The sequence below is a fragment of the Platalea leucorodia genome (genome assembly GCF_965183815.1).
Source record: "Platalea leucorodia genome assembly, chromosome: 6".
Lineage (NCBI taxonomy): Eukaryota > Metazoa > Chordata > Aves > Pelecaniformes > Threskiornithidae > Platalea > Platalea leucorodia.
This window is the reverse complement of record NC_138828.1, coordinates 20,047,464-20,072,765: the sequence shown is the minus strand read 5'-3', so window position 1 is coordinate 20,072,765 and position 25,302 is coordinate 20,047,464. Positions and strand designations below refer to the sequence as shown.

The 25,302-nt window shown below is 41.0% G+C and overlaps 1 protein-coding gene across 1 annotated transcript in view; it reads left to right on the top strand.

Moving 5' to 3' along the window:
• The window catches only part of ARHGAP24 (Rho GTPase activating protein 24), a gene marked incomplete at its 3' end in the record, with an annotated part of 222,085 nt that overhangs the window by 62,486 nt on the left and 134,297 nt on the right, over window positions 1–25,302 (top strand). The window contains exon 3 of the mRNA XM_082316436.1: window positions 18,149–18,236. Coding sequence (XP_082172562.1) covers window positions 18,149–18,236 — 88 coding nt within the window. The remainder of the gene's footprint in view (window positions 1–18,148; window positions 18,237–25,302) is intronic.

The following is a 25,302-nucleotide window of genomic DNA, read 5'->3' as shown; positions in this document are numbered from 1 at the left end:
CTACATCTTGACCCTTGCACACTGCTCTATGTACTGTGATGAGCTTTTTGGTGATCTTTCTCTCTTCCTGTTTAAAGGGAATTTCAGCACTGTAGGAGGTCTATGTCCATTAAAAGGGCCCGTCATGATGACTTTTTTTCTCCCTTCCTTTTATTTACTTGGATGTGGTACAAATGCCGCATGGCTCCTGAAGTAACAAAATGAATAGCTCACAGGAGAGCCTCGTTAGTCTTTAAATGAAAATAATTGAGTTCTTTTAGCCTATTAGGGCTTAAGAATAGCCTTCTCTAAGTCCATTACCTCTGGGATAAAAGCCGTATTTGCAGCTGAATAAGCAGTATGTACAACATGACTTGTTGCTAGGGAAAGAGGCTTTCTTAGTGCTCCGCCAAGCTGAGTGGCTTGTGTAGTAGATAAAAACTCAATGACCTCAAACTGCATTCTTGAAATCCTCTTTACTCTTCAGTTGGCAGTCTGAAAATATTTCCATAAGTGACTGGCTTTCTGGAGCTGCTCTCATTCCCTTTTCCAACTCGGACAGTCATTGACATGGGAGAAGAAGTCCTTCCTGCCTATCGGGGCCAAATCTACGAGGCAACACTCACTGCAGGCGCTCATCTCATCCAAGTGAAATGCCCAGAACCCAGCTGTGCGAGGCTGGGTCAAAGCCTCTGAGATGTGGGCAGAATAGTCTGTTAAATTGGCAGTCTTTCCCGTTTTCATCACTGCAGCAAAGGGCCAACTTTGCAGTGCAGAACAGCAATGCAGAATACGTCCTGGGAAGGCAGAATTTCGGTAGCAAAACATGTAATAACTAACTGCAGGGAGTAAAATAATTTGGAGCACCTTCACAAATTTAATGTAGCCTTATCTCAGACCTCGCAATTGCTGGAGTCCTGAGCTACAGCTGGAAAGTATGCCCATGGTGCTGCTCCTGGATTTGGCACCAACACTGTGTGGACTAACCCCGCGGTCTCAGGTCGTGGTGGGCTTTTCTTGTTATTAATGATTGAACGCTGGTTTTGGTGGAGTCATTTGTACTAGCCTCCATCAAGAATCGTTCCAAGGTTGTTAAAATAGACGGGGCAGTGTAAAAGTGTGTTGAGAGGAGTCTTGCCAGAGTACCTTTAAACAAGACATTTAACTCTTTATCAGCAACGAGGTGTATAAAAATGCTTTTTGCTCTTTAACAGCTGAAGTTTGTAACAACTGTACAGAACACAGGGCAGTGGAGAAGAAACTGAGATGGTGCCATACTGATTAGTATAAGAAACTTCAACACAGCAGGTCCACGGCAGTGCTTTTATTCAGCTCAGGTTTATCAGATGGGTCCTTTTCCTCCTGTAGAAATGAGGACACTTCAGTTTTAGAACTCATCCTTTTCCTTTAAGAATAGCAAGTTCAGGAGTTGATACTGGATGGGTGACAAAAGGGTAGTTAATAGTTTTTAAAAGTTTAAATGCCAAGAAGGGCTTGGTGGTTATTGCTCTGACATTCACTGTCTCACCTTCCAGTGTCTGTTTGTTGCAAAGACATTGCACAGAACAGCCTGCAACTCTCTTGATACTAACATGATATTAATAATAGTGACAGAAGCCTGAAAATCCCGACAGTGTCTATAATGTGAGGCTGTGTCCTACCCACCCTTTGGATAGATACTGTAGCTGTCTCAGTTTAATTATAGAGACAAGAATCCCACAAGGCTGATGGTGGCTGTCATTCGTTTGACTGGCACCCATATTTAAAAGGCCTCTTGGCCAGATATCTTAAGTCTTCAATATATGGTACAAAACAGCTGTGTATCAGCTAAAATGCTCTGAAACTCAGTGATGAGGACTGTATGCTGAATATCAGACAGGAGTGTTTGCAGGCTTTGGTACTTGCATTGGTTTTCCTAGGTGATAAAGCCATGTGTGTTCGAAAATAATTTTCTTTATCCTAAATTCTTCTCAGCACTCGAAGCTTTTTTAATCTTTGCATAAATGGGAACACAAGCCTTTATCTTATACTCGGGAGGGAGGTCATTAAATTGTAGTACAAATTTGTGTTTCAAAATGAAAATCTACTCAATCCCCTAGAGTGGAATAATATCTCATAAGTTGATCTTCTCTGCTTTAAAGGGGGGAAAAAAAGAAGAAAGAAAGAAAAGTTTCCCTGGAGTGATCATTGATACGAACTCTTCTTATGAGAGGGAAAGGAGGTGGTTTAGAGGTGGGGGTTTCTAATTCAGAGTTAGGGAAAATAGCCTTTTCTTCCCTAACACAAACCCTGCTAAAAATAGATGGATACTGTTGCTTCAAATGAACTTGCTACTCTTTGTGTTTGAGTGACTATAATGTTTATTGTCTTGCAGTTCAAGGGAGCTCTCAGACTGGAGAGCTTTTTTGTTCTGTTTGTGCTAAGTGTATTCCAGGGGATCCCACTTCTTGACTGGGGCTGTGACAATGGATCGTAGCAGTAGAAATGATGAGAACTTGCTTCATTCTGCATAGCTCCAAGCCTCTCTTCAGATATGTCTGTTGGTGCAGGCAGAAAATGAGTTTGAACCAAAGTTTTCTGTCTTTTAGATTTAGGCTATCACTCAGTGGCACTCTCAATTGGACTAGTTTTTCATAGTATACATACTTAAATGTTTGTCAGGCTAAATAGCAAGCATTTGTGAAAAGGTTCCTAGGGGGATGGATGGGATCTGGGATGTGCGGCCCTGCTGTTCTTCCTCTGCAGTGGGAATGTTTAATGCTTTTGTTGTTCCTAGGGATTATGTGCACCCAGTCTCCCCTGACCTGTCTCACAGGAGGGACCTTTACATTGGGTGCTCGTTGGAAAAGGTGGGAATTGTGCCTGGCTTTTGTGCATCTGGGTGCATACACAAATAACTGAGTTTCGGAGTAAAAATGGGAAATCATAGCAGCATAACCCCTTTTCCTTCAGACAGATGTTTCCCAGGACAGCTGTTCAGTGAAAAGCCTTGGAATGGCTGAAATTTTGCTTTTCCATAAAAGCAGCATTTCATATCAACCCCCCATCCAACTCCAAAATCTGCCTGGCCTGTGAGTCTAGATGTCTCTTCTTGGATTGCTATGGGGCACATTCAGAAGCAGTTCACCTGCAACTGTCTGCTTCACTCAGGGTATCCGTCCAGCTACATTAAATGAGTTAACCAGTTTGTGTTTGGTATTTCCGTGACAATTGTGGATTAAAATATAAAAATTACCAGAATTGGAATAGGAAATTAATGAAGAGAGCTCCAAAGTTATAAATATGAGATGCTGATTGTCAAAATTGATGCTAACATTTTTACAACATAATTTGATTGATGTAACAGTTGAAACGGCAGCCTTGAACAGGATGCCTTTGTGAACAAGATAGATAATTTATCTCAGCAAGCGCATTCACATAAATGTTTTAAAATGAAAGGCATGATAAATCTGTCTAGAGCCTACACACAGTAGAGCTGCCAAACCTGCCACCTGTTAAAGATTTTAATGAACTGTTCTTTATTTAACAGAAAAAGTGAAATTAATGCTGTCATTTCCCTTTGCTGAGACTTCCCTTATCTCAGGCACTCTGAGATATCGTTTAGCAAATGCTTCTAAGTGGAGCAACTCTGGTGTTTTAATTAGAATTGCAGCAAACTTGGTGAAGAAGGCCATTAAATCTTAAATGTGGCTTTCATGCAGCTCAGCCATGAGGATGGGCTTTTTGTTCAAAGCCACAGGGACCTGGTGTTTTGTCAGGAGCTGAAGGATGCCCAAGCTTATGTTGTGCTATGAGATTAATGGGAAATTAGTTACCCTGGATTTTCTAAATGGAAGATATGTTTCTCAGAGTAAACCAAAAATGTATTGGGATGTTATACTTCCGTGTGAGAGAGAGAAAGCCTTTGAGTGCATTAAGCCCTATAAGACAGGGCTTAGTGGGGTTTTTTTTCAGCAGCAGGAGAAAGGTTCACCCAAGTCTCCTTTCTGCAGCCTATTTGTGGAGGGGAATTGGGAGATGTGGAATATGTCAGACTTGAAACATCTGCGTAAGGACAAGTGCCATCTTCTGAGAGACTGCAGAAAATTTATGTGCTGTTTTTTTGCTGCTGACGAGTTAAGTGTGTTGCTTAAGGGCCTTAGATTGGCAGCAGTTTGGAAGATTAAAACTTACTAGGATCCCTTTTCCTATGCTCTTCAATGAATCACTACTCATGTTTTCCATCCAGGAGCATAGGGGACGCTTGTTACATAGTTCCTTGTTTGTCCTTCACTTACTGTGGATTTGGAAAACATTTCTGGCTGAGTAAAGAATACTCAACTTAGAGTTAAGCTACACAACGACCAGACCGAAGCTCTCTGATATTACAGAAGGGATGTAGAAGGCAGAAAGGTGCTAGAAAAAGTAAAAGCAGTAGGTAAGGAGGTAGAATAGCAAGGGAGAAAGCCGTGAAGAGATTTGTGAGGTACCTAGGCAAAGTAATGGGCACGATCAATAATAGCATTGGTAGCAGCACAGGAGTTCTAAAATTAAATCCTTAAGAAATAATAATGAAACCTCATTCATTACCTTCATTGTCTGTTCTGACTTCAACAGGCTTTGAAGCAGCCTGTTGAAGGAGCCTTGAGCCAATGGCTCAAGTGTGAGATTGGAATTCAGGAGCTTTTCTGTTTTTCTTTTGGCTGAACTACATTTTGTCCCATGAGACAAAATAATGTGACAGTTTTCACAAGCAATTCTAAATTTGAGACACTCCCTCCCTTTTTCTTGCCATGTCCTAATCAGTACCTCGGTTTCCCATGATGATCCCAGCCTCCAGTCAGTATGCTCTGTAGCTGTGAGCATGCCAGAAAATGGGCCACTTCTGGTTAGGCTCCAAAGTAAACATTTTTACTTGCGGATTGGTGGACTAACAAATTTGACATCTTTGCCCTGTGTTTTCACTTTGAAGAAAATAAATGTGCAACAGAAATAAATGTGCATCTAAAAATGCTTAAAACTTCAAGAGCTGTCTCTCTTTCAAAAAATCAGATTCCAGAGTGTTGACAGCATATGGCTGGTATGAACTATTTTTTCTTTTTCGTTGGAGGAAAGGCCCCTTTTCAACAATAACTCCAGGCAGGGAGCAATCCAGTGGCTAGAGTATTAGTGTGTTTGCCAGAAAACCTGGAGTTTTGTTTCTGTTCACCTGCTGTGTGAACTTTGTCTTGGTTTCTCCTCTTGCATAAATTGCAGTTCATCTTCCGCTTTTGTAAGGGATACTGCAGTCTCTCCTGCAGACCGTGAAGACCTTCATGATCATTTATATTTTGGTAATTTATTAAAATAGCGACATGGAATCTAAACTATTTATATTAATACGGTGTGGAACAGAGCAGCTGCTACAGTGCAGTTAATAATGTTGGCCTCCAGTCACCCTGAATCCATTTTTACCCTAGACTGTCTGGCACTCTGCAAGATAGCCCCCGAACAGGTCTGCAGAAAGCTTGTCACACTGTCTTATGGAAAAGTGTAAAATGATGGTTTCGTACTTAAATATGAAAACCCATAAAAAGTTGTAATAAAAGCAAGTACACTCAGTTATTCTTGCTGTACCTTTACAGAATGTTGTAAAATACCTTTGGTGTTATTAGAAGTGAGTAAAAATTCAGATTATGCAAGTCTTATTTATTCTCGCTGAAGTAAATGCTATTTTGAGACAGCATAATCTTGAAAAATATTGGCTATTTTTGAAAGACATCTTTGATTCAAAAGGTCAGCCTCCCTGCGGTCCCTGGTAGGGTCCAGGAGCGAGTCCTTCTGGGGCCTTTTGGATACAGAGGGAGCAGCTGTATAGCTCAGCTTCATCAAGGCTTTGGATATGGTCTCCCATAGTTTCCTTATAGCCAAACTGCTGAGATAAAGGCTGGAAAAGTGGACTTTTTTTCTATGGTTACCTTTTGAGTATAGCCCCTTCCAGCCTGTGTTAGCCTATGACTGTATGATTTTCATCATGCACCTTGTAAATTCCTCCTGAAGTAGCAAACTGGCCTTCCTGTCCTGGCTGTCAAAGGAGGTAAGTAGGAAAGGGATATCCAAGGGGAAACAATAGGTCAATTAAACTGGCACTGAGAGTATTTGTTTGTGATGGTCCTTGAGTGGTTTTTGCATTATCCTAGGTTGATTTTGTGATCGAGATCAGTTCATGGACTTACCGCAACTTGAAAAAGCCCTGAATGCAGGGTGGAAGCTGAGGATTATGAAGAAACCCTGTGTACATGAAAAACCCTCACCCAAACCTGTGCAAGGAAAATTGCAGAACTGTGCATACGTTCTGCATAACTGAACTGGTCTGGAGGTTTGGGGCTGTTGTGATCCATTGGTACTTGACTTGACCTAATCCAGCTCCCACTTAACCCTGCCTTGATTTTGTAATTATTTAAATTAGGGGATATCTGATGCTTTTTCTTAGATAGCTAGTAATTTAAGCGTTGTCCTCAAAAAACATGTCAAATGATTGTATTCTAAGCAGACTTGCATAAATGTAATGGAAAACTTTTATTTTTTTGTAAAGTGAAACCTGCAAGACCTCTATTTAACAAACCTCTTCCTTCCCTTCTTCCCAGCACACAGGAAAGCATTAAGGCACATTCAGCTATAGCACCATGCAGTAACTTCCAGGTGAAAATAACAAGTGTTTGATTTACGTTGTCTCTCCAAAATTCCACCTCAAGTTGTGAAAGTATGTTTTAATTCTTAGATATATTTATGTAGGTATATATTTTGCCCACGAGTCTAGTTTTTAGAACCCTTTTGCCTTCCCAAAAGCATCAGCTTTCCATGGCAAACTCAATATATTTATAAACCATGTCAGTGTTTTGTATGCTTCCATCCATCAAGTATCAAACAGTTCAGTTCCTAAGGCAGCTTTTAATCAGCCAGAATTCTCTGCTCAATATTTAGGTTGCATAATAAAAATATTTAAGGATACTTTTCAACACATTACTAATACTTTGATTAAGAAACAGCTTGATCTCATGCAAAAACTATAAAAATGTGTGATTCAGATCAGTTATAAAGATGAGAAAATATCTGAGAAGTCCAGTTTTAAATTGGAAACAGTATCACAGAATGGAAGAAGCAGACTAATATGCTGAACTGTAAGTAAAACCTGGGAAAAAAATCTACTGTATACAAATTGTACTGCTTGAGAAGTAATTTATAATCAGTGAATCAGAGTTTTCCAGTGGTGTTAATTGATCAGATAGCACAGAAGACATGACCCCAGTCTCCCTGAGACAGGATCACTGCTAATTAATGTAATCCCTTAGACAAGGACTAACAGAGTATCTTACACTAGATGCCAGAAAGCTAAATGAGGTATTTAATTTGTGTCAATGTGGTATTTGTAGTGCAGCAGCACTTACAAGCCATGCTCATAAAACATTTACTATATAGACAAAACATAAACAATGCATAGATGTTAAAACAACAAACAATACAGGCATTAAAAAAATGCAAAAGAAAGATAACCCTTGCCATGAAGCTCAAAATTTTTCCATGTGAAACTAAGATTTTTTTGTTCAATTAAAAAAACTGCAAGATGATAACTTATAAAGGTCAGGCAAACTCCACTGGAATATTCTTGCTAGCTGAAAGCCAACAAGAATATTTGCACAGGAAAAGAAGAAACGACTTCAGTGGAATCATATTCCCGTTTCCATGTCTCTGTCTGCCACCTTTCTTTACTTAGGCTGTAAAAGTTGCACTTTATGTGTAATTTCTAGGAAATCTGCAGCAACTTCAGCCTTTACTACATACTGACCTGGAAATGAATTGTCCTCAGGTGAGATGCTTGGCCATGTATAGCTTTCCTGGAAAAAAGCTGTGTGGGTTGGAAAGGATTTTACTTCTTAAATTCAACATGGAAGTCATAAAACAAAAACAAAACAAAAACAACCCCAACAAACCAAAAAAACTGATTTGAATCATCCCTTTTCTCAAGGCAAGAACAGTTTTATGTTAATCATTCCTGATAAATACTTCATCTGTATTTGAAGTGCTTCAGAGCTGAAGACTTCAGCATCTCAAGGCTGTGCTCTCCAGCTGTTTACTATTTCTTCTCTTGTTCACACTGGACCTAGAGAACAAAGATGGTTTTTGTATATTTAAAAGTTATTTCTCTCGTTCGATTTTTCAGTTTAAAAAGCCTGATTTAAGAGCAGAGTAGTATAAGTTGTCATAAGCAAGACTGTTATAAGCTAAGCCAATAAGAAATGCTGAAGAAAAGCGGGGGGAAGAGGGGGAGAAGGATAATGATCCTAGATGAGAAACTTTGAAAGTGCTAAGTTATTTCTGATGGTCAGAAGCAATCTGACCTCTACTTGGGATTTATCTGACCATGGTTTTAGCCACTGCTGTTTTCCTGACTGTGTGTGTTAGGGTAACTGCATTTAAGTGATAGTAAAAGGAGATTTCTTCTGATGCTAAACCAGAGTGACTGCAGGGTTCCTGCTGGTGGGTGTAGCAGGGTCCCTCGTGAACCCGCCTCAGATACCTGAGTAGGCTTCCTCTCCTGCAAAAGCCTCTCTGGCAGGGTTTCTGGGAGTTAGAAATGGTGCAATCTTAATTATTGATTTCATTTGATTGTTATTTGTATGGCATTATTCTTTTTTTATTTTAGTCCTTGTTGATGATCTTCAGAAAATGGTGGCAAGCCACTGCACTGAAGCACATGGTTATTTTGGAGCAAATTGCTTCAGCTCCTTTTGGCCCTCCAACCAGCTTTGAGAGAGAGGTTGCAGGTTTTAGCGCTCTAATCACTTGTGTTGGTTTTCTCCACCTTCTCTGTGCTGGGTCTGCACCTACCTTCCAGCGCAGGGCCCCAGGCTGGGCCAAGTGTTCAGGCTGAAGCTGTTTCAGTTCAGAGGCGAACAGACAAGTTATTTGTTGCTCCATCATCTGTGCTCCAGGGTGACATTTGCTCCTCTAAGTGTTGGGGTATCTGTTGCCTACATTCATCTGTTAACTGTTACAGTGGGTCAAGTCTTGACAATCTGCTCTGAAAACCAACCATAATTATCCAGCTGTACTTTTTCTAACAAGGATGTAGTGTCGTTAGTGTTTCCACAGATTGTTAGACTGTTTTCTCCCCAAATTAATCCTCCTGCAATGTGAAAGCATAATTCAGAATGAGACCCAGCAAAGCACTTGATTATCATTAGCAGTTCTGGTAACTTTAAATGTTTTTCCTTCTGTTGTGGACTAGATCCCAATCCTTTCCATCAGCTGTGGGAATTAAACCAAATAGAGTGTATAAATGATATCCACTTGACCCTTGGAGGTAAAGCAACTGTGAGCAGTGACCGCTGGTTGCCCACCTTTTCAAAATAAGAAAAGAAACCAAGATGGAATAGAAAGTTCAGGTTTAGGGCCTTTTTTTCTCCCTCTGAATCTTATCTTGAAAAATGTTTAGTTCGGTATTTCATGACTGACTTGATTTAACCTGCTCAATCATATATGCTGTATATCATATATATATATATCACTGATATCATATATATCATCTATTCTCTCACAGTGTTTCTGTATCTGTCAAGACTGTCACTGGAGATCTCTGTATATAAATGAGAGGTCATACTTGAAATTTTCTCCTGCCAAATATCATCCTTTTGGGGAATAATTGCATTATTTTGGCCTAGACGTTCTCAGGACTAAAAGTCAGTAAATTTCCTTTGCAAAGGAGATCTGTAAAGCAACACTTGGTTCTGTGTTCTGATGCTTTGTGCTTTATTGGCTTTTTTCCTTGGGAAAATAGTTTTATCTAATAATAAGCTAAATTTCTTATTGACCAGAGCTCCTGGAAGTAAGATTTTTCATAGCTGCCTTTCTCTTCTATAGTAATTCAGTAATGCCCAGTCCCATTGTTGTCTATTGATCAAAATTTAATGATCATTACGAAGCCTAATTTTATCAAAACTTCCATGCGTGCATCAAATGAGCTTAGCTTGTACTCATGAGTCCTTAAACTCAGTGCAGTCTCTGAACTTATTTATACATATCTCCATTTTCTTTGCCTTCAGAAAATACCAAGGGGTCCTTTCTGTAAGCAACACAGCAATTGCAGAGTGGGTTCCCCAGGAGGGCACATTGTAGAGCTCCTGCAGCGTCTCTCAGCCACTGGACCCTGTGACCTGTCCTGTTCTGTTAACTGAGCTCAGTCCCGTCATACCTTTCTCCTCTCTCCCGAATCACAGTCCTAATTACCCCTTATGGAAGTGCTTATGTGGGAGCAAATGCACACCATGCCTTCATGCCTGAAGTAACTCTAAAGAGCATTACTCATGAATTGGCTCAGCCCCTATAACTATCTCCTTATACTCGCCCTGTGACAAACTTGGGAAAGAAAAGCAAAATCTCTGCAGCAGGAGCAGCGTTTCTCACAGAAGCTGGCAACATATAATAACTGAATAAGCTCATTCATTAGGCAGAAGCCAGGAGAGGGTAGGTAAAATAGAGGTGTTAAAGCTTTGCTAGATACCACAGAAAATATGCTTTAGAAAGGAAAGCTGGTTCATGCTAATCCAAGGTCTGTCTGAAACTTTAAAATAGCAGGCAGAATTTAGAGGTGGGAAGAGAGCATGTTAAGTTTTACTTTCAACTGTAAGGTAGAGGTTGGTGCTGGGAAACAGATTCAGAAAGAGAAAAAGCTTTTAATAATTTCAGACATTGTCTCAGACATGGTCAGGAAATGGTCACTCTTCTCTCTTGCCCTAACTAGAGACATGAAAACCGTAGGCATGCAATATGCTTGTATCTAGGCTCTGGTTTTAGACAAACTTCATTTTTTGTGGTATTATAGCTTACCTTGGTATAAGCTTTATTTCTCTTGTGGAACAAAAAAGGGAGCTTTTTCTAGTGGCTGCTCAAGCCAAGATTGCTTCATTCTTGAGGAAAGAAGTTTCCCTCAAGCAGAGAGAGGCACTCAACCATTAAGTGAAATGTGTGGCAGGAGAGAAAGATAGAAAAATCTTTAAAGAAACTGTAATCACATCCTAGTAAAATTGCCAGCTCTGTGTCTCGTGTCAGAATAAATGTTTTGGTGCTCATTGTCAAGCAAACAGTACATGTGGTAAATTCACTTCTGTGGTGGTGAATACTTCTTGCTTAAAAATTAAGCTATGAGGTAGGTTTGAACCTTTCCTTAGGTAAAGGAAAAATCTCCTTTATACTCCTGTTTGCAGAATTTCTGAGAACTAAATGACAATTCTCGTTCTTCAACAGAAACAAACTGGAGTAAAGTGTTAACATAGTGGGATGAGAAAATGTCAAATACAATGGAATTTATGCCAGAAACATGTATGTTGTATTGACTGAATTATATCCAACCAACCGTATTTCTTTTGTAATTTCTCTGTCCTCCTCTGTCTTCATTCCTGGCTTGTTACATACCCGCTAATACCTGAATAGCGCGCACACACGCGCCCCCTGCCCCGGATGCCTCAAATATGATAGCACTTGTTGTTCTCTCCCTGTGCATACTGCAAAACTGAAAATGGCTGCAATAACTGCAAGACAAAGACTGCGTCACCTCCTGTGATAATTATACTTCTTTGGTTGCTTAAGTGGTATAAAAATCCACTCTTGTAATAAAAATTTTAAAATCTAAATTCTCTTATAATAAAAAAATTATTATAAGAGAACATCTCGTTCCTTCATTCTCTTATAATTATAGCTTGTATTATCTTTTTTATTGTTGTCCCGTTATTGTCATGTGTGCTAGAAAACCTGACATTACTTATATATAACAGTGGCAATACAGTAAAATCAGTAAAACTTGTTTTCTTTATGTAGCGTTTACCAATAAGATTTAAAACCCCTAATGTACATGGGGGATAAGAGATCTCTGGAAAAAAGTACTTCCTGTTTAAATTGAAGAACAGCAATTATGTAGCTTCAAAATATCACCAGAGATTAGTAGTCAGAGCATTTACACTGCTTGAGTCACAGTTACAACCTTTTAGGCCTGCTCATGGTTACTACCCAGCTATAGATTTGTGGCTAAGTAATCACACCAAATTACTTGATAGATTGTAACTGTAGGATAGCAACAGGAATGACCGAAATGTTTTGAAATGACCATGGTTATTCAATTGGATAGAGAGGCCAGTGAATTTGAAGCAAAGAGCTGGCCTCTGGCAGAGGATGCTTTTTTTGCAGACTAAGGCTCTAAAAGTAAATTTGCTTTCATGATACGCAGTAACAGCAAACACCAGAGCTGTGCAAGGGTGAAAGCAAACCAGAGGCGCTGCACTGGACAAAGCAAGCCGAGTCCTGTCAGCCAGCGTGCTGTGAACACTGCTGGGTCATGCTGTGCCGCAGGGCCGAGCGCGCTCGGGATCTGCTGGGCTTTACCCAGCTAGAGGCAGCCGAGGCCTCTGCCACAGCACTGATCTGGGGTTTGGAGCCAGCTGGTTAACTTGCCTAGGTCCCAGTTTGAAATACAGGTATCTCTGCATAGGGAGTTAAATGAAAGGGCTGGCTTTCAGAGTTGCTGTGCCCTTTTGCAGCAAGTGATTTTACTGGTATCTTGGAAATACATTGTAATGGTGAAAATCAAGTCAGATTTTTAAGAGGTTACTGCAGTCAAGTAAGTTTTTAGTGAGCACAGTGCAGATTTCATTATTGACCTCAGCATAAGTGGATTTCTGCCTGTGCTATAAATTTTCCTCCTCACCTCATGTCTGTAGGTTCCTGACAGTGCAAAGGGCTCGCTTGGACTTGAGATAATCTATTTTTGTGACAGTTTAAAGGTAAAAACAGTAATTATGTAAGGAATGAGGATTTATAGTTAACTTGATATCACCTACGTATTCACTTTATCCTTCTTTACTATGCATCACTTGTTTATGAATTCACAGTACATGTACACATCTGTATGTACATGTAGAAATGTACATGTATGTATATATGTGCATACGTATCAGGTATATTATTTAATCTGGGTTGATTAACAGGCTTTACTGTGAAATACAGTGGATGCCTTTCAGGCTGCGACCTTGTAAATACTAGTGACATTGAGTATTATCCACTAAATGTAGTACTTTTCAGTTTAAGATGCCATCCAAGTTGAAATGCACAGTTGTTCTTAAGTATGACACTCAAGACAGAAACAGAAACAGCAATAGTGACAAAAGAAACTACACAGCAGTGCTGCGTTGTGCATGGCTGTGAGTCATATAACAGACACGTGTACCCAGAGATCCTTTCTGTCTCTTAATCCTCCCCATCAGCTGCCTCCTTCCTGGCTGATGACTTTCCTGCTTCTCTGATAGCTGATTCTTCTTTACACCTTCCTCCCTCTCTGAGCAAACCTTTTCTAAGAGCTGTGGAGATGTTTAGTCTGACACCACCTAGGGAGGGAGGGAGCTCGGCATGGGGAATAGCAGTTGATTGTGGGCTGTAGACCTTCTTAGCACTATTTCTGAGGACTGTTTTTTTCCGAGGAGCGCAGTCCAGCTGATTTGGGAGCCTTCTTGCAGAGAGGCATGAGTAGCTGGGCTGCGTTTGTTCAGGGGCTGCACTCTGGCAGGGATAAACCCCTGGAAACCTTTGCTGCCAAACCAGCACAGCCACTTCTGTCCTGTTGTGGTTAACTGGTTAACCAACCCCTAGCAACAGAGAAAGAGGAAGAAACTATCTGAAGATCCTCTAAGTTAACTGAAACTATACAAAAGTACCAGAAAAAAATTTCTGGGAAGAGTTTCCCCTGAAACTAGAAAAACAGATACATAAATGCAGCACTTATCTTGAAAGCCGAAGTAGAATTCAATGATTTTTGGTCAGTCATCAAAGTTGGAAGGCAAGAAAGAACATCTGATATAACTGCTGATACTGTGGACTTCTGAAGTAACTTTTTTAAGAGGTGGCAGGACAAACTATGAGCAAGCAAATAGACCAGTTAAGCCTTGGGGGACTATATTAGAATAAATACTGAAGACATTATTTTGGCAAGAAAGCCGTTAATTTCCTCATGTGTCTACATGCTTTTTGAGTAAAATCTATCCAGAGGTATTGAAAATCATGTATTTGTCTTCATAGTTGCCAGTCAGCATCTTAAAGCCGTGGAAATTCCTTGTATTGTAAGCTTTCTTGGGGAAAACCTGGTATCTCTTGAACACAGGTGATAAGTCTGCTTCCAAAAATGAAGTTCAAATGAGGCTGGTGAAAGTGTACCTAGGGAAAAGTAAGGGAAAAGAAAGAGAAAGGGGCACAGGATTGCTTCACTGTTACAGTGTGCAAAACAGAAATACTGTCTGTCAGCTGGTTGTCATGAAGCGCTTGTGTGGTGGCCATCCTATCTCCAGCATGGAAATGCTTCCTCCTGAAGTTCATTTGCTGAATGGTGCTGAAAGTGTTACAGGGGAACAGTATGGGATAAAACATCTCTTTGAGCAAGACTGTAATGCTGTGATTCTAATCCAAAGTAGTTTTATGTCATTCTTGCTGCACTGCAGTATTTTATCAGGCACTTTGTTAACTGAGTAGTAATTTTTCTTCAGTTAGAGGCTTCATATATGCAGATTTTTAATTTTAACAAAAATGTTGTTCTGCTATTTAGGTGATCTTTGGTTTGAAGCAACAGTGTACTGTAGTGAAAGCCATGTGTGTGAGAAGCTCCTTTGAAAGTCGGCTTGATACTTGGTTAAGGAAAAGGTCAATGCTTCTCAAGCAACCCAGACTTCTTCTCCATCCTGTGAGTCACACTCAGCACTCAGCTAGAGAAACAGAACTACCCTGGTAAGGACAGAAGTGTTGGAAACTGAAAAACAACCTGGGCTTACCGCAGCAGGAGCTCTGCAACATGCTGCTGACCTGGCGGGGGCACAGCCCACGAACAGAATGGCAACCAGAGTGAGGAGGGACTTGGGTCAGGGCCACATTTTTCTCCCACTCCCCTTTTTTCTATATTTCTATAGACTGTATGTCTTGTTCCCTGCTGGCACTGTAATTTTCTTTTTTTTTTTGAAAGCACAGTGTTAATCTGGTCCAATCTGTAGTCTTGGGTTGTAATTTTTTATTTTTTTTAAACCGTTTTGAATGATTTTGTAGAGTTTGATGTGAAGCAATGTTAAGTTTTCTAATTATGGAACTTCTACATGCACCGATACCCAAGTCAAAACATGTATTTCCTCTGGAAATCACCTTAATCTTTTATGTGCAAATTACTGTCTTGTTAGGTGTCTAAGACTATATAGTTGGTTTTCTCTTATTTCCCCCTGGAATTAGAAACTCAAGCGGAAAAACACAGCTTTAACTTGTTGAACCTTTGCAACTCTCTGATAGTCAGTACTCTGGATTATCCAAGCTGTAAGGATGGGCCAGATGTTGCACCTTAAGGGCCCAGAAAGACAACTGAGCAAGGGGACTGACAGTGACATGGTGACTGGGGTCCTCCGGCTCGTATCAAATACCTGGCAGCCAGGGCTGTGCCACATGAGGGGCCACAGGGGTTTTGTTACAGTACAAATGTGTTCCCTGGGTGTCAGTGTGCTTGTGTGAAACACACTGCCAGCTGCTGAGAAACTAAGCAAAGGGACACTCCAGATAGCCTTGGTACAGTTATGTAGATAGCTACAAAACTTACTGAAGGGGAAGTGTTGCCGTATGGGGAAGGCAGACAGATGGGTGTGAAAGCAGACAGAATGGGAAGTGAAAGAGCTGCAATTGCCCTCTTAGGCTTTCCCCGCTAGTCTGGGGCATCCAGGTGCATGTTGCACAAACAAAGCTATTTTCTTATTTTTAAAAAAACACACATTTTTTTTTTTTTTTTAAGTATTTCACATGCCCTGATGTTTCCAATAATAGTTCTGAAAATAGACAGTAAAATAAAATTACCATTTAAAGACATGTTTTCTTTTTAAACCACAGCAATATTCTGTACAGTGTTGCTGTCTGGATTCCCTTCATATTAACTTCGCTGTCGTGTGTGGCTTTAGGCCTCACATTTTAGTAGATGAAATAGGCTTCATCTATGAAATGAAGGCGCTAAGGTTATAAGTATTATGACTGTTTTGTTCTTATGTTCTCAAAAATCTGTCATTAAAACAGCTCACTATAAAGTAAATATTAAAAGGGTTTTACATCAAAGAATCAGAAAGCATCACATTGTCATGAGACTGCAGCATGTCTGTTGCTAATGAGTTAACAGCAAAGTTGAATGCAGTTTTCATTTACTGTCTTGTAAATTGATTTTAGTTTACAGTTGCTGTAGGCTGGGTCTCCTTAATTTTGTATTTTTGTTTAATTGCAAGATGTATAGTTAGCTTAAATATGTTATATACCTTCAATGACACAAGCTCCTGAGGCTTTGGAGTGTGACAACTATTAACAGTTGTTATACTATTATTACTATACTATTAACAGTTATAACTATACTATTAACAGTTATAACTATACTATTAACAGTTCCTTATAGCAGGAACGAAGGAAAATAGCTTCTAGGAGAGCTATTGGACCAAGGCACTTAATGCTTATAATACATCTGTATATGCAGCGAGTGGGGAAAGCTGCCCATAACTGCTAATGCTTGCTGCTAATATCACCTCAGCAGAATACTGTTCTGTTTCATCTGTTTTCAGTAAAAAGTATCATAGTGTTTAATGGAGGTGATTTTGTATGATCCGATAAAGTATCTGCACATGCTGTCTTTGGCTTCCCATGACACACTGTACCTGCTGGCTGACAGCAATATACTGACAAGTCGGCGTAGAGCTCAGTCTCCACATCAGCTGGTACGAATACTGATTTTGAGAAACATTTGTTACCTGTTTCTTCAGATGACTTCTTCCTGTCGATTTGTAAGGTCTCCTTTGCGAGAAGACTATAGCACTCTGCTTGTCTTGCCTTTGCAATAATTGTAAATGTTTCTGCTCGTAATGAAGGTTACAGGCCATAACAATGAATACTGGATATCAGAATTGACTTTTTTCCTATACAGGGATATCTTTACTGCTGTTTAGATGAGGGGTCTGACAGATATTTAAAAGCAGCGTTTGATGAAACTACTGTGGAAAATGGCACTCCATGTTGGACTCAATGTTCCTTATGGGGCCCTTCCAACTCAAGATATTCTATGTTTAAGCCATGTAAGTTATACAAATTGTTTACTTTGGAGATAGGGGCTCATTAACAGTGATGGAGAGCTTGTACCTAATACAATTCCTAGGATGCCGCTCTGAAAATTTACCCCTGGACAGCCACCCCAGCATAATTTCATTAATGACTGCCTGCTAACTGAGGAAGAAATGGTACTAGGAGGAGCTGTAATATCTGAAAATGAAAAAGGGCTCTCAGAGGAAAGGGGCGGTCTATCCATCCCATGTGACAGCAGGGCAAAGGGAGTGGGGGGGAAGTTATGTCTTCACTGTAGCCCCAGAAATGTTTTGAGGGTTGTAGGCATTGTTTTTGGTAACCAGTGTTACCAGATATGCAGAGCTAAAATTCCACATCTGCCTTCTCAAGGTAGTAAAGTTGTGATAGAGGTGTTCAGTGCCCATCACAGAGATTATCCGATACCTATCTGCCTGTAGCAAATGCATCTTTGAACAGGACTCTCACTGTGCCTGCTGTGGCTTTGCAGCATGCTGGTCTGCTGGTGCTGCCGGTGGATGAAAGTGGGATGTTTTTTCTGTACTGCTTCCCTGGGATGGTACAGTGAAAGGGCACAGAGCAGGAACTGAGTATGCACCCGACAAATTGAGGTTACCCTTCTGTCCACATATCCTTTGGCTTTAGCCAAGAAGCCTAGCTGGTAAGTTCATCTGCCTTAGACGTGCCACTTCATAGCTTTTCACCGACAGGGTCAAACTAACTCTTTCTTTTAGTCTCAAATTTTCTCTGCAGCACAGTGGAATTAGTACATGTGATTAGTACAGTAATCTGCATGGTATCAAAAACCCAAGAGATGGAAAAAACCTAAAGCCATTATTGTATGCCTCAGTTAAATAAGGGGATCTGTGATGTTGGCTTTTGGGATAATCCCTCCTCAGTCTCACTTTGGAAGTCAGCTTCCCAGGTGCAACACGACAAATTCATGTATACCTCAGTCCAAAAAGAAGAAATGTTAGTCTATCAATCAGAAGTGTGGTAGCAGTTTTAATGCCATGTTTGTTGTTATTTTTTTCTTTAGGGTACCATCTTTCTGCCTGGCAACAGAGTAATTGAGCATCCCTGCAATGACGAAAGTCCAGGAAAGTTCCTTTTTGAAGTTGTTCCAGGTAGGATATTCTACTCCACATAAAAAGTCTTTGCAGTTTTGTTCTCAGTAACAAATGGCCACATCTGTTCTGCCAGAACAGAAGCTGAAATTGATTAACGATTCAATTTAAGGAAAAAAAAAAAAATCGGTAATTTGTTAATACCTTCATTCATAATTTTTTCATTCACCTCTGGGCAGCATAGGAAAAGGATGTGTTTTTTATTTGTCAATGTAAAGTATAATTGTTCACAGTAAGGAGCTGCATCACTGAGTGGCATAGTGACAGTACAAGTGTATCTGGTAATTTTTTGGATTATATTGGACGCTATGAAGCAGTGTGTCCTGTGGTAACAAAGGAATCCATAAGTTAGCATCAGCAGCTTATCAGTATAGCACATGGGCTTGATGACCTCAGTACCATCACTTAAGAATTCTCCCTGGTCAATATGGGTGGATAAACAGGTTGTAACAACAGCAAGCATTGCTGCTTTGAAACCCTAAACTTGGTTTTAGTTGTGTTTTTTTGATGGGGTGTTTTTTTTTCCTGGGTGTAGATTTGTCTAAAGAACATTACCCTGTCAACTGAGTGGTACTCCTGACTGCATGTATTGCTTAAGTGATTTGCTAGGCTTCTCTTTGCTACCTTGGACTTCTGGAGGGCAGATTTTGTCTTGGTTGAGAGAGTCCCTTGGGAGGCAGTCCTGAAGGTCAAAGGAGTCCAGGAAGGCTGGACATTCTTCAAGAAGGAAATCTTACAGGTGCAGGAACAGGCCATCCCCATGTGCCGAAAGACAAGCCAGAGGGGGAGAAGACCAGCCTGGCTGAACTTTGGCTGGAACTCAGGAAAAAACAGAGAGTTTATGACCTTTGGAATGCAGGGAGAACATTAGAAGGACCAAAGCCCAGCTGGAACTTAAACTGGCTACGGCTGTAAAAGACAACAACAAATGCTTCTACAAATACATTAGAAACAAAAGGAGAGCTAAGCAGAATCTCCATCCTTTATTGGATGCGGGGGGAAACATAGTGACAAAGGATGAAGAAAAGGCTGAGGTACTTAATGCCTTCTTTGCCTCAGTCTTTAACAGTCAGACCAGTTGTTCTCGGGGTACCCAGCCCCCTGAGCTGGAAGACAGGGATGGGGAGCAGAATGAAGCCCCCATAATCCAAGGGGAAATGGTTAGCGACCTGCTACACCACTTAGACACACACAAGTCTATGGGGCCAGATGGGATCCACCCAAGAGTAGTGAGGGAGCTGGCGGAGGTGCTCACCAAGCCACTTTCCATCATCTATCAGCAGTCCTGGCTCCCCAGGGAGGTCCCAGTTGACTGGAGGTTAGCAAATGTGACGTCCATCTACAAGAAGGGCCAGAAGGAGGATCTGGGGAACTACAGGCCTGTCAGTCTGACCTCGGTGCTGGGGAAGGTTATGGAGCCTGAGTGCCATCACACGGCACGTGCGGGACAACCAGTGGATCAGGCCTAGCCAGCATGGGTTTATGAAGGGCAGGTCCTGCTTGACTAACCTCGTCTCCTATGACAAGGTGACCTGCTTAGTGGATGAGGGGAAGGCTGTGGGTGTTGTCTACCTGGACTTTGGTAAAGCCTTTGACACCATTTCCCAAAGCATTCTCCTGAAGAAACTGGCTGCTCATGGCTTGGACGAGTAAACTCTTTGCTGGGTAAAAAACTGGCTGGATGGCCGGACCCAAAGAGTGGTAAATACAGATTCAACAAGGCTAAGTGCCGGGTCCTGCGCTTGGGTTACTACAAGAAAGACATTGAGGTGCTGGAGCTTGCCCAAAGGGCAACAAAGCTGGTGAAGGGTCTGGAGCACAAGTCTTATGAGGAGTGACTGAGGGAGCTGGGGTTGTTTAGTCTGGGGAAGAGGAGGCTGAGGGGAGACCTTATTGGTCTCTACAACTACCTGAAAGGAGATTTTAACAGGGTGGGGGTTGGTCTCTTCTCCCAAGTAACAAGCGATAGGACAAGAGGAAACAGCCTCAAGTTGCACCAGGGCAGGTTTAGATGGGATATTAGGAAAAATTTCTTCACCGAAAGGATTATCAAGCACTGGACCAGGCTGCCCAGGGAAGTGGTTGAGTCCCCGTCCCTGGAGGTATTTAAAAGATGTGTAGACGTGGTGCTTAGGGACATGGTTTATTGGTGGACTTGGTAATGTTAGGTTAACTGTTGGACTCAATGATCTTAAGGGTCTTTTCCTACCTAAATGATTCTATGTTTCAACATCCAGTTACCCCACTGTGTTTGTTCAATATATTCTGTTAATGCCGATATTATTTTTTCAATTTACTTTCCCATTATGGCTATTTAAAAGGGTAAATAGAGGATAATGTTTGTTGAAACTCACCTCCATGTTCTTGCTCTTAAACCATCTCAGTGTCAAGGCACAAATGTTGTTGTGTTAACTGATGCACGGAGATTCTGATATGTTGTAGAAGTGTAAGAAATATGAAGTAGATTTCAAAGCTATGGAGGCCAGTCACTCACTGGAATTTGCAGCTCACCACAGTGCAGCTTTATTTTTCCTTTTATATGTGGCAAAGAATTTGATTATGAAAGCTATGTGCAGTAAGGGGTTAGTATGCAAAGAAAGCAAGCATGGTATCTGTGAGGTTTGCTTAACACTCACCTCAGCTTGAATCAATCACATTTTAAGTAGTTTCTCACTGTGGTCTGCATCTTTTTCATATGTTCAAAATATTGAAAGAAACCTATTATTAACGTTGCAATCTGGGGCTGACTAAAATCTTGTTTCCATTGAAAATTAAGAGAGTTCTTTTCAGTTGAAAAAGTGCTTCCCCCCCCGAACACACAGAATGCTTTCTGACCTAAAATTTCCGGGCAAAATGGGACTTCCAATCAGTCATTTCATAAATTAAACCTGTATTTCTTCTGGATGTTGTAGATGGGAAAGAGAGAAGCTGAGCTTCTGTAGTTGTAGCTGTTGCAGTTATTGCAGTAGGGTCCATGCCCTACAGCAGTGGGTGTGGCAGGGATAAGATGAGCAGACAGAAATAGACTGGCACTGATTTCGGTGATGATGCTTTCTCTCCTCCTGATAGATGTGACCATGGGAGAAGCAGCTTTAGTTCCTGCCGCAGGTTAAACTAGAAGGTGCTGCTGAGGAAGCACACAAAACTGGGTTATTCCCATCTCAAAATGGCTGCGATGCCGCCTTTGCTACCACATCACATATGGACATTGATATAAAGGATTTTGCTGAAGCTGGTGTTCCATATGTCCTGATTCATATGACACCTTAATCTGTCTGATAATGCTTGCCCTGGGCATACTTACTATGCCTCTGGTCTATGTGAATTTGGCATCGAGTGTCAAAAAAATAGAATATTTAACTGTAGGCCTGTGATGTGTGTGCAACCATGCAGGCAGCTGAATGGCACCAGAGGGTCACTGCCTGCATGGGACCTGGCATAGCTGAGCTGCAGAAAGTTCCCTCAGATACAGCTTGTAATTTTTCCCTAACAGGAGGAAATCTGGCTGATAACAGGATAGAAGGAAATGGTAATGGAATAGGGCTTCAACAGTCAAACATTTACATTTTGAAGGCAGGTCCTTTTTTCCATGTTCAAGCACCTCCCTCAGAGATCATTCATTTTCTGTGTATGATGCTATCCCAAACACCACTGATGCCTGTAGGATGTGTACAGCACATTTGGAGGTCAGACTGTACTTTGCTGCTGAGTTTGAATGCTTTTACTACAGACCTGACTGTTGTCTAAATTGTAGAAAGTCTCCAGAAAATGCAATGTTTCACTCTGGTTTTGAGTTACCAGTACATTGTTAAGTCTCAACCACCATTTGTGTTGCTTCTGTTCCCATAATTTGACTGTTTAATGCTGGTTTTCAAAGTGTCAGCACCTCTCACTCGATTCTCTTCCAGCCTGAGCCCTTATGTGCCAAGCCTCAGCCCAGGGTCATCCTTCATGTCCAAGTTAAAAAGCCTTGGGCAGCATAGCTGACAATGGGAGTGCCAGCTGCTGAACTGAAGGGCAATGCTGATGGGAGAGCACAATCGCTCTCGTGATTTCCCAAAATATTTGTTATGCGATCTTTCTATACAGTCAAGTTAAAAAGTAATTTGCAATTAGTTTTTGAACTGCCTTCAATATTTATCTGGAGCCTCCCTGAGAATCATGTAGGGTTTTTTGTTTTGTTTTGTTTGCTTGTTTTTAATTCTGAGTATGGGGCTATGAATGTGTTTAGGATAGCACCAGTATATTTATTTCCCCTCCCTTGCTAACAAGCATGCAGCTATAGTGGCTTCATACTGGAGCAGTTTTCCTGGTGAGATATTATGCTAAGGATTCATGACAAAAAATTTTTATGGGGAAATCAGATAGGACATTTCATGCCACAGTACTGGTCTTTGGGGGATGAAATTAAAATTGAGACTCAAACTGACTGGAGGTATCACAGTGCCTGTAGAAGTGTTGTCAGCTGTATGTTAAGCAAAGATGAAGTGAGCTTTGCCACCATCGTTGTACCACTGCTGCTTCTGAAGGCAAGTATTGTCAGCCTTTTGTAAGAGAGCTGTTTGTCATCTGTATCCTCTTAGTGACTCAGTATAAAAGTCAGTTTTATAGGCTGACAGCAACAAAACTGAGCTCATTGAGTGTAATAGAGAAAAGTATATTGTAGGCAAAGTTTTGTTTAGCCTTTGTTAGCTTTCATATGAGAAAACAGCTACATAGCAACAGCATCTATTTGCAGGGGTTTTTTATTTTGTCAGCTTAAATGAAGTTGTGTGAAATGCACGGCACTGAAGCTGACGCTGCTCTTTGATTCCATTTTCCCTGTATTAAAAGTTGAAGTAATTTTAGTTGTAATCCCAAAGGCAATAGCAACAAGTCCTCTTTTTGTCTGTCATGTCTGTGGGCAGCCTGAAAACTTGTGTGTGTGTTTGTTTATTGGTAATACATGCAAATTATTTTGGGAATGTACGTAGGAGTAGGTTTATACTATGAAACTAATTCTCTGTACACAGCCATCTCTGAAGATGAATGAAAGAAATGTGTGTGGAGACAAGTATCTTGCAGTTTTGATGCTGTAATTAAAATACAGATGCCTTTAATTTGCATTTTGAAAACATTCTGTTCATTCCTTAAGTCATGACATGGTTTAATACTTAAAATTGTTCCCTTTTTTTTCTTTTGCTGTGCTGATGAAGTTAATTTACAGGAGTGAAACTGTCTCCTGTACAGCGCAAGGCCCATGCTGCACTTCCGTGCAGGGGTTTTCTGTACCACAGTCAGCGTGACCACGAGGTGATTAGTGATGTCCGTGGTTATTAACAGCCTCTCTCACACTTGGAGGAATGTTTCATACTCAACAGAAACCAGAAGAGAGTTTAAATAAATACCTTTTTAATGGGAAATATGCGTATATAGCAAAGTTGTGTGATTAGGTTGGTTTGAGTGATTGTGTTTTATTTGCTGATTGTTACTAGTTTTATTTAGAAGATAAAATCTCATTCTGTGTATTTGTTCCTTTCTAAAGGAAACCTGAGGTTTTTATCTTGGTATGCAGATGTAATGGGGGAAGGCCTTTGTGTTCACACACAACTGAATCGGGTGACCTAGCTGTGTTTCACTGAACTAGGTGTCACCTGGAGGTGCAAAACAGAGGCACGTGAAAGCACCACAGTTTGCATGTGTGGTGGTTTTCAGATAGGGGACTTGATTCCTGCTTGAGTTGAGTTCCTGCACCCGATTTGCACCAGGAAAAGCTAAGCACAGAGATGTGGGAAGCTCAGACTCGTCCATTGTTTTTCACACAAGGCTGGAGTGCTTCTTTTGGAGTCCCCTGGACTTTCCAAGGGTTGCTGCCTGAAGGCATTTTGAGCGAGGGCAGTATGGAAAGCCTTGCAGTAGGAGCCTCCGGCTTTCCCAGGGATGTCCGGATGCTTGTAGGAGCTCCCAGGACTTGAATCCTTGTTTCCTCATGCACTCAGGAAGCACAGCGAGCTCAGAATAATCTGGGACTATGTAGGTATTTGCCTGGAAGAGATGATGGTTACTGAATGGGCAAAGGAATGTGCTTCATCATTGACTGGACTTTGATCCTGGAAACTAAACTGCTTATACTGCTACCTCCCTTGTTGCTGTTATTTGAGATCCTTATGCAGTGGCTGATGTCCTGCTCTATGAGAGTGATAAATCATTTTACAGCTTGGCCTCATGGGTAAGAAGCCAGATCACCACTCCAATGGTATTTCACCATTTGAATGTTATCAAATCATGTATTTATTTGTCCCTGTCCTATATTACATGCAGATTTCATGAGAGAACAGCACTGAAGATGAGCTTACTTACAGGACCATGTTCGCTAGCATGTGATCTGTTTGCATGCTCTGTTCTAAGGCATGAGTTCCCCTAGCGACACAAATATCCCAAAGGTTTCTCTGAGTTGTTCAGTTGCATGACTGTTAATATTTAATTAGTACTGCTTAAACTAAAACATACATTTCCAAATGTTGATTTTCAATATCCCTTGTGGAATCTTTTGCTTGTAAACTTTGTATATGTGTGCTGTATTTTTCATTATTGGCAACGTATCATAATCCAGCATATGCATCTGTGTGGATGAATTTGTACTTTGGCAGTACCGAGTTACCAAAGTCTGTTCCTCCCTCTAAAAACATTCTCAGTGCAGCCCCAAGTTATGTGTCTGCAGCTTAAGGCACGGTTTCATTCTTAGGGTTATTCAGACTGTTAGGAAATAAGTGTAATACTTCAGGGAAGTTACTTGTAGTCTCTGCTGCTGCTTTTTTCTGTATTTGCATGTCTGCTGATTTCTTGTGTATACAGCTCCTGGGCTATCTCCCTTCCCATCAGGGAACATGAGATCTGTCTTGAGTCGTGGATGGTGGAGACTGCAGAAGGCAGGAATTACCTTCAGCACTGTACGCTTTCGTTTGTTCAAGGTCAGGTTGTCAGGCCTGAGAGCTGTAGTCAAGAGAACAAGCCCAAACATATTGCTGAGGAAAATCACACCATTTTTATTCTGCTTTACATGAGCTCTCTCTGTGCACAATTTTTC